Source organism: Apteryx rowi, unplaced genomic scaffold, assembly GCF_003343035.1.
Source record: "Apteryx rowi isolate R43461 unplaced genomic scaffold, aptRow1 scaffold_173, whole genome shotgun sequence".
Taxonomy (NCBI): Eukaryota; Metazoa; Chordata; class Aves; order Apterygiformes; family Apterygidae; genus Apteryx; species Apteryx rowi.
This window is the reverse complement of record NW_020448008.1, coordinates 102,507-111,976: the sequence shown is the minus strand read 5'-3', so window position 1 is coordinate 111,976 and position 9,470 is coordinate 102,507. Positions and strand designations below refer to the sequence as shown.

The 9,470-nt window shown below is 43.0% G+C and overlaps 2 protein-coding genes across 3 annotated transcripts in view; both read right to left on the bottom strand.

Moving 5' to 3' along the window:
* Positions 1 to 862: 862 nt before the first annotated feature.
* SYNJ2BP (synaptojanin 2 binding protein) overlaps positions 863 to 9,470 on the bottom strand; it is a 31,868-nt gene continuing 23,260 nt past the window's right edge. Inside the window, exons 1-4 of one of the 2 annotated variants that reach the window (XM_026060996.1) lie at positions 5,643 to 5,980; positions 5,099 to 5,235; positions 3,464 to 3,559; positions 863 to 2,405 (exon numbers count right to left, since the gene is read on the bottom strand). In XM_026060996.1, the coding sequence (XP_025916781.1) occupies positions 2,265 to 2,405; positions 3,464 to 3,559; positions 5,099 to 5,235; positions 5,643 to 5,805 (537 nt within the window). In that variant the 5' untranslated portion in view covers positions 5,806 to 5,980 and the 3' untranslated portion in view covers positions 863 to 2,264. Of the gene's footprint in view, positions 2,406 to 3,463; positions 3,560 to 5,098; positions 5,236 to 5,642; positions 5,981 to 9,470 lie in introns of those variants that run through there. The other variant, XM_026060997.1, reaches the window with a different exon arrangement.
* LOC112963683 (disintegrin and metalloproteinase domain-containing protein 20-like) overlaps positions 5,819 to 9,470 on the bottom strand; it is a 10,527-nt gene continuing 6,875 nt past the window's right edge. The window contains exon 2 of the mRNA XM_026060994.1: positions 5,819 to 5,893. Coding sequence (XP_025916779.1) covers positions 5,878 to 5,893 — 16 coding nt within the window. The 3' untranslated portion in view covers positions 5,819 to 5,877. The remainder of the gene's footprint in view (positions 5,894 to 9,470) is intronic.

Sequence of the window (9,470 nt, the reverse complement as noted above, 5' to 3'; positions counted from 1 at the left end):
TAACTGAAAAAGAAATCCAAAGAAACACTATGCACCAGAAGGGCCTTTCCTTGCTCAGTATGCCACACCAATTATCTGGGCATAGGATATTACCCCTGCCCCATAATTTAATAAACTGCCTGCACCACAGATGGCAATCAAGACTGAACAGTGTCAAAATCCCAAAGCTGAAAGGAATACACAAGGGCTCAACTTTCTCTGCTTACTTCAACAAGAAAAGAGTGAAAATAACCACTCCCTTCTATAATGCCTCATCCTCCTTAGACTTTTCTACACAATCCCTCTCTTGCAGATGAGGGACTACATATAGCTGAGGACTAACAAGTGAAGGTTTGTCACACACAAGCCTTCTTTCTTTACTGTCCTTATTCCGATTCCTTAATCACGTTTGTGAGTGCTCTACGTGGACAAACCAAACACTCAAAGCCAAACACTTAGAGCGGTCTTAGACAAGCAAGCTGGTTCATGCTGCATCTGCAAAAAGCTATCTGAACAGCTGCCCATGCTATCAGACTTAACTGTTTTGTAGAACAAGGCAAGTTACTACATGCCTGGGCCCAGACCATCCAACACATGCTTCCCCAAACCTCAGGTCAAGTCTCTTCCCAAAGCCCCCTAAGAATATAGGGCAAAATTCCTCCTGTTCTCTCTCTCCCCTTTACAGTGGAGCAGTTTATGGCCAAAGCAAGACTTCATGTGGTCTAAATGCACTGAAACTCTTTGTGGTGACATAGGAACGTCATGTATAACATCATACCACTTCTACCTCCTCCAGACACCAGAAATACAGCTCTGAGCAGACACGCAACTATTTTGAATGCATCAGAAAAATCCCGCTAAAATAATGAGGAATAGAGACAAGTAAAGCATCAAGAGACCAGTTAGATTTCTTTGTTTGAATACATATACATTGCATATGTGATTTTTTTTTGGCATCATACAGACCAAACCATACATTTTGCTTTTCTTTCACAAAAACAAACAAACAAAAAGCATTATTTCTTGGAGACAAGAGAAATAGGTCTTACCCCACAGAGCTCAGGTCAGCTGAGGCATTTAAAACCATACAAATTACAGTGAGAAAATAAGATCCTGCAGGTAATTTCAGCAACACTCTTTCCAGAGTAAGGGTTTCCTCCTTCTGTTTTATTTACTAAGCCTTACCCTGGCTAGCACCTGCCAGTCTATCTCCTCAACACCACATCAGTCTTAGGAAATAACCAATAGCCAAGATGAACTCAGACTGCTCTGGGCTCCCCCACTTCCATCATCCTAGGATTTTTGTGATGACAGAAAGCAAGTTAGCTGCTACAAAAAACTTTAGATAAACTATTTCCCATGCAAAAAATAGCCCCCAAAACAAAGCAAAAACCTTTAACCTGAAAGATTCAGACTTCAAGTAGCTTAATGGATGGAGGTGCTATTGCTTCACTGCCGCTTTAAAGACCCTTCTGCAGCCTCAGCATGACCAAATCTCTTGCCATTGCTTACCCTTGTGATTCAGTTGTCTGCCTGTCTCTCTCTCTCCCAAATACTAGCACTTTGCAGAAAGCTTCCTCTTGCAGCTCTGACTCAAGAACGAGCAGCCCTTCTGATAATCAAAGTTTCTTTCCAGCAGCAGGCTATCTTCTGTCTTTCCAGAAACAGTAGAATACCTCACCAAGACTGCATGTTAGCTTTAAATCAGCAGCTACACTGATAATTTTACCTGTGAAATCACAGATCAGATTTTATACATTTTTCCTAAGGCATTTATTTAGCAACAACCAAAAAAATTTATATGGAAAAATAAGATACCCTCCACATTGTTTCTCTTTATTCATCGTTCAGAGACAGGGATGATTGGTTGTAAGAAAAATTCAGTGGGAACAAGGTAAAGTCTCTAGTAAAAATTTTTGCTTTAAAACCACCCTAACCCACCCCCACCCTCTTTAACAGGAGTCACATCTCAAAATATGGAACATATGAGCACGTTTGAAAGTTCACAGTGCAGAAAAGAGGGACATAGCCAAAAACTTCCTCAGACTAGTCAAAAATACAGCTATCCCACTCTACATGTGAACACAGTCATCTCTCTTCCCCTTTTCCTTTCTGCTTCCATCCACCCCACAAGAAAATCAATATATAAAGAACATTAGCAGCAGCTTTACGATAGGCAATGATGCTTTTGGACATCAGTCTGTGATAAGATCGTTGATTCTCTCTTTCTTTAAATTACATCCTAGCTGTGTAAAATAGGCAGTGACATCCAAAGCATGAACTCTTCACATCCGCTGTCGATACCTCAGCACGATCCAGACTGCCGCCACAGCAAGCGCCAGGCCTGGCACAAGAATGGCTGCTAGAGGAAGCCCACCTGATTCTCCATCACCTTGATGACTCACCGGGCCATTTTGTGGCTGCAGCTACAAGGGAAAGAAAAGTATTTGTGTGAGAGAGCCCATTGCAGGAGAACCCGCAATCCCATGTCAGGACCAGGTGGTACTGTAAGGACATGCAAGATGGTTCCCCCAGTTACCTGTGCACTCCACACATGGGAGGGTTAGAACGGCTTTACTGAGCTGAGCTTTACTACAGGGTACCCATTCACTACAAGTCACCGTCACCCTCATGTTTCTCTGCCATTTTATGTACTAGTCACCAGGTAAAGAGTCCAACAGCTGGAGSAGGTTAGGTCTCATGCAGCAAAAGCAATGATATACACATACCCAGTCATCCCTTGGTGCACCTCCCACCATACCATTTTCTGGTGTCATTCCCAGGAAGAGGGCATCACTAATCCTCTCCGTTTTTCCTACTTGCTCTGTGCACTGGTCCAGAAGATTTACTCCTTTATTAAGGGAGTAGAAAAGGGGCCCCATCCCACCTCCTCACATCAGCATGCTTCAGGTTGATCAGTATTTCCTTCATCAATTTCAGTGCTGGCCAGAGACATCCAAACAATAACAATGGATTAAGGATTCCCCTCTTTCTATATCCAAAATGGGGCCAGTATATTTAAACTGCAGCAGCACACATTTCCTTTATGCTGGGCTGCAAATGCTTCTCAACACTAGTATGAGGTAGATGACCTCTGAAACAACAAGGAAATTTTGTCTCCAGTAAGATTTTGGACTCTCAGACAAAACTGGAGAACTTGAGACTTTGCCTTCACAGAGAAACCTTTGCCTCTGAGAAAGAAGAACTGTGAGAAAACACACCGCATTCTTAGCAGGAAAACAAAGACTTAGGGACTCCTCCAAACTCACCTTTTCACTGATACTGTTACAAATGAGTAATGCAAGGGATGGATACAGCTGATAGTCAACTAGAGGGAGCCATAGATCAAACAAAATCTTTATATGCATAATTTACACTGAGCACCTTGACTGGGTATTTTTCTGCCACAAAATACACATCCATCAACTAAAGGAACCAGTCTAAACTAAGCTTGGAACAGCCCTAAGAAACAGGTAAAACATACCCTGCGCTGAATTTTCAGAGACACATCATAGCCTGCATTCCTGAATAGTTCCACTGCATCCTTGTGTCGTAAATCTTTCAAGTCTCTGCCATTGACCTAGCAAAAAAAGAAAAGGGAGAACCAGCTGCCAAAGGGTAAAAAGCAAATTTTTCATGACACAAGCTAACATAGAAAGAAAAGGAGACAAAATTCTTCCTCTTACAAAGCTCTGCATTTAGAGCATGATACTATAATCAGCAAGATCCAGATTCATCCACTCATATTATAGATGTATTTATGCTGAAAGATAACATGAGAACCTTCAAGCCAAGAAACAGAGGTGCTGAGAACACTACCTAGGAGCAAAACCAGAGTGTAAGATGACAGTTGTGTCAACAGCAGCTTCTTATGTTGTTGCTTTACTGGAAAAGAATCCATACAATAACTGTGACAGCTAAAGGAAAATAAGAGTAGCTACAGGAAAATTATTGTTAGAGTAAATTAATACCTTTTCCACATTTCACCCTCTACTGGTCTACCTTTGAAACCTTCTTTCTCTTTGAGTGTTGTAAACAAACATTTAAAAGGACATTGACATAGAAAAAGACTTATATGCACACTTGCCATCTACTTAGATGTGTTAGGGTTTTCTTTCATTCTAAATATCTCACAGCAGAGGGTTTCTATCGACTTGATTTCATTCGGTAACTCCTGATATTCATCCTCATTTTTCTGTTTCATCACTATTACCCCTAATTGTATCCCCTGAGGTCACACCCTGTTCCTCCCTTCTCTTGATATTTAAAACTGCCCAAACACATTGCACATGAATATTAAATTGTCAAGAAAAGATACAAAAATTTTCTGCAGTTTAATTTAGTATCATTCTCTGGATCAATAATAGGCTTTAACTAGCACAAGTCATTGTGTCAATTTATTTATAGAGGCTAAAAAGTTTACATATGGAACACAATAAGCAAGTCTAAAATAAAATAAAAAAGAGTATTAAATGATTGTGTATCAGATTAGGAGAGGCTACTTCTTCAGTCCACCGCTTTTTAAAGCATATTGTCTTGTAGGCTTGCTAACAGCCAGCGCAAAAGAAACAGGGGGACTGTACCTCAGTCACCTTAAAACATTTTTCTACAAGGAAAACCAGCCTATATTATTCCTGATGAATTGCAACGAAGTAATTTATGGCCTAAAAGTTCAGATCCTCCTGAACCAAAAGATCAATAGTCACTGACTATCATGCAAATAAACAGAAACTTAGAGGTGGAAGACCAATTCATTTATTTACATGTTTGTAAATGACAATCCAGTGAGAGCAAGAAAAGGTCTGATGAATCCTAAAGCCTTTGGGAGGCAAGTCACAGATGAAATATAAGTGCAGCACCAAGCAACATTTCTGAGAACAAATCAAGAAGGTAGATGAGATGAGGCCCTTGCATAGAGGCACTCCCACCACATTTCCCTGGTACTCAAAGCTCTCCTCATAACCCAAAGACAGGTCCTCCATGGAGTTTCATGAGGATCACCTAATTGCGTTCATCACATCCTTCATCTCTGCACTCTGATGGCAAACCTGCATCTCTCATCATGTCACTGATCACAGCACTTCAAGAGTACAACAAGGTGACAGAAGAAAGGGCTTACCGCTAAAATTTTATCTCCTTCTTGCAATCGGCCATCAAGGTAAGCTGCCCCATCCTTTTTGATCCGGCTGACATAGATGCTGCTGTCATTGGAAACGTACTGCTGATCGGTCCCACCAACAATGTTGAAGCCCAGCCCTACAGTAAGCCAAAGACAAAGCTGATGAGAAATAACCCAAAGCTTAAGACATTCTTGCTGTTATGGGGGACTGCACCCCCCACCCCATTGTCCTGTCTTCTCCTCCACACCAAGACTCACAGCACACAAATCTGCATCATCCTTTCCAGTCATCACTGTCTAGAGAAGTTTGTCTCATCAAACTGTTCTTCAAAGCAGAGGAGAGACCTGGACACCTTAGGGGCCAGAACTTCATTCCATAAGGTATCCATGAGCTGTTGTCCACTGGGTGTTGGGGAATACTGAGGGGCATGCTAACATTTCTAAACAGCTGATTCAGCCTTCAGCAGGAATAAGGCTCTTCAGCACAGCATGAAAGCAAAAGAAAGTATTTTGCATTTCACAGGAGATTACCGTAAGTCATTACCTCTGAATAACYAGGAATTATGCCTCACGAGACCTTCATGAGCTGGGACAGAATTAGGAAGGGCAGGGGGCATCAGACCCCTTCTACAGACGAGCAAACAGGCAGGAGGAGCTGTGCTACCAGCTCGAGGGCACCTACAGTTCTGAGCGCTCCATTTCCACATCTAGTAGCTGCAGCTGCCATTCTTCACCTCCGAGAATAAGATTAGCTCAGGCATGGCTACCTCAAATTTTATTTAACCACTTGGATTCCTGGCACAGAACAAAAATATGTCGGGAAATAAATACAACGTTCTTGGATTTGAAACAAAACAAGAAGAAATACACACACATTAAACAGAACTAATGTCTACTTCACGTTTCTGATATGTTTTGCATTGCTCTTTTAAGTAAGCCTTGATTACAGATCTCTAGGTGGAACCAGTTGCCGGATTAAAGTGCAGTTAAAGATTAAGACTTCTTGCTTCATCAAAATCCAGAAGAACAAATTGAACTCAAAAGTCTGGAAAAATACATGTTACAAGACCACATTCCCTATCGCGCATGCAGCCCAACTTCTCTGTAAGTAATAATACATGATAAGGGATTGGAAAGATTCCCTAACAAGAAGCTTGTGACAAAAAAGGAAAGAAAAGTCAAGGAAAAAGAAATATATCAAAGATACAAACAAAGTAAACGGAGGAAAAAAAAAAACTTTTTTCTGGCATAAACCAGGCATCCAAAACCTATTGCCAAGTACAGCTGAAGGCAAATTGTCCCCACATTTGGCCAGGCTGATTTATTTATTTTCTCTCAGGGTTGGGACTAGAAACTCTGGGAAGGCAAGTTGTAAATGAAAGTAAAACCACATTGTGCCTGCTGGGAAGTAGCTTCTTAAATTAGGCACAAGAGACCAAAGGATGTACAAGATGAGACATGGTATTTTAAGTGTGCATCTACTGGCTGGGAAGTAAAGAAATACTAACAGCAATCTTGCCACACCTGTCCTTCCCCTCCCCCTCCACCCCCCGGCAGCTTCAGACAAATGAGGACAAAGATGGAAGGGGGGACAGACTGAAGAAACACTGACATTTCACCTGGACTAAATCTATTCCAAAGAGGGACACCTGTACAAGTTAATAAACGCTTCACTGAGAATTAAAAAAAAAAAAAAAAAAAAAGATTCCACAAACCTAAAATGTTTTGCCATGAGGCCAATAACCTGGAGACAGAGGGATCAATACTGCAGAAAATATGAGGTTTAATCAACACCTGGCTCTTTATTAAAGAGCTAGAAAGAAGGAATCCCAGTTTCAGGGTAGACTGATTCTCTCTCAATTCATATATCTAACAACAATATGCATAAATATATATTTTGCAAGTTTTCACTAGTGAGAGGGAAAAGAAATTAAAAGTCACTGTTTCCATCAGCAGATGCAACATGAGGCAGGAACAGATCTTTGACAAAAAGAGGCAGCAATTCATGTTAGGCCAAGTTAAGTATTCACAGTATTTGCTGCAGGGCTTTTTCACTGTGTCTTTCCCCCAGCACTTAAACAAATTTCCAGTCTGGCTAAAAATATCTTCCCTGCCATTCCCTCAACTCTTCTGCTATTCTCTTCCTTCCAGCTCACACAATCACAGCAAAAGACATGGCAGAACTACAAATAAASAGCAGGGGAGAGAAGAGAGCACCTGGCATTAAATTCCTTGTCTACAAGTGACCAGAAGTGGAATGACAGTCTCTAAAGCGGGCTTTGGGCTAGCCTTCCAAGTCTCCCTGACACAACAGACCTGAAACCAACTCCTTTATAAAGGCAGTTAAAGGATCATGATTTGCAGGGTTAGAAAAAGAGATATAGAATAATACAAACCTGAAATTGAAACTACAGTCATTTAGTTTTCCATAAAACAGGGTTTTTCAGCCTAATTTATAAAAGGAAATTTTTAAAAGAGACATACACAAAACTGTTTTGTGTTTGTAAATGTGTTCTCCTACTCAGCAAATTTTTGCCAAGGACATTTAGGATCAGACGTTATTTTAGATGGTCACAAACATGGTCAAAATTCAGATCAGAGAATTATGGGATTGCACTGTGCTTTACAGATAGCAGCATTCTGTTCCTTCAACAGAAATTAATAATAATTCATGTGATAAATGCTTCAAGATCATAAGGAGCCACAGGGACCTTCAACCCAACTGATTATGACATAGCTAGAAATCTAATGCTAGAAAATACACAGCCCATCTTAACGATGGGATGAATGCAGCTCAGAGGAATCAGATTTAACTTCCAGTGGCCACAGCAAAGACCTCCCACCTCTGCCCTTCAACATCCCCGTCCCCCCTCAAAACTCTAGGCCAAAATGTTCCCAAACGTAGGGAGATGCTTCCAATCAGAACGGGCTTCCTGTAGCAAATAACTTCTGCTGACAAACATGTTTTTATTAGCTTAGGCTCATGACGGCACTGACCTAGTTGCACAGCTCTCAGACTGGTCACTTCACACACGACCAGTCTGGAGAGCAGGCGAGGTGGAGAGGCAACTGCCTGCGACTGACGGATCAGGCTCACCCTTCGAATTTCAGCAGCTGCCATCAGGTCCAGAACCGACCCCAGAGCAACGCTGCTAAGAGACTGGAAGTGGCACCAAAACGGGGAGTCAGCTTAGCTCACCTGAACTAGGCTGGCATATTCAGATTATCGGGGGGCCTGTCACGTTTAAGCTAACCGAATGCAAGTACAAAACCAACCAAAAGCTTATCAAGGTGGAAGAGGAGGATGGGACAAAACTGCACTGTTATTTGCGCACCCTCCCTGGGAACAACTAGATGTCCACAGCTGTCAGTCCACCACCATTCACTGGAACTACCTCCACCAAGAGGAAAGAAAACTGGCATTCACTACAAAGACGTGTGCACTGCAGTTCCCAGAAAGGYACCTGGAGCCAGAGCTGGCCAGGGAGCATGCACAGCATTTGTGCAGGCAGACGGGCTGGCAGCTTTCCATTCGTGCTTATTTTAACTAAAGAGAAGGCCTCACACACCGAAGGGCAATTCTAGCTTCAAAACTTGCAGTGCTTCAGATCCAGGGTTTTGGTTCAGACTTGTACATTTGATGATAACTTGCTACACTTCTGAAAGTGCAATTTTAATCACGTAATTTATTCTGTAAAAATACCAAAACAAGCACAGGTCTGAAGACCTGGTTGCTTCTATTAGAGCACGACACTGCTGCAACAGGAAAAAACAAAACCAAAAAATGCCCCACAGACTTCCCCTTTCAATCAGTACTACTCCCGTTTAACCTCCAGAAGCCCTCTTTAGTGATACAGCAAACAACCACACGAAACGGAGAGCATGTGCATACACACAGTCACCTGGACTACAGTTTTTAGAGATCCTCCCTAATTTGGGGCGTCCGGTTGGGAAGCGCTGAGCACCTGCCCTTTCACTTGAAAGCAACAGGAGCTCTCCGAGGCGGCAGCAGGAGCTACAGGCATCTGTCAAAACCAGATCCGAGCGGCTGCCGGCTCAGAAACCAAAAACAGCCGGTGCTTCTGGCTGCTGTTATCACAGAAGACAAAGTCTGACACAGTTATCTTTCGCTTACGCAGCTCGCAGTCCTTCCCCTACCAGGGTACTCACCAGAGCACCGGGGCCCAAAGCGCGCAATTCCCCCCCCATAAAACGCCGGCGGAGACGGGACGCGGGGCGGAACCGCGGGCTCCAGCGCGGGGCCCCAGGCCGGGACGCAGCGCGGCCCCGGCACCGCCTTCCCGCCGCTTCACCGACACCGGCGCCGCTGGTTCCCCCAGCGCAGCCGCTGGGCAGCGCCCGGGGCGCCGCC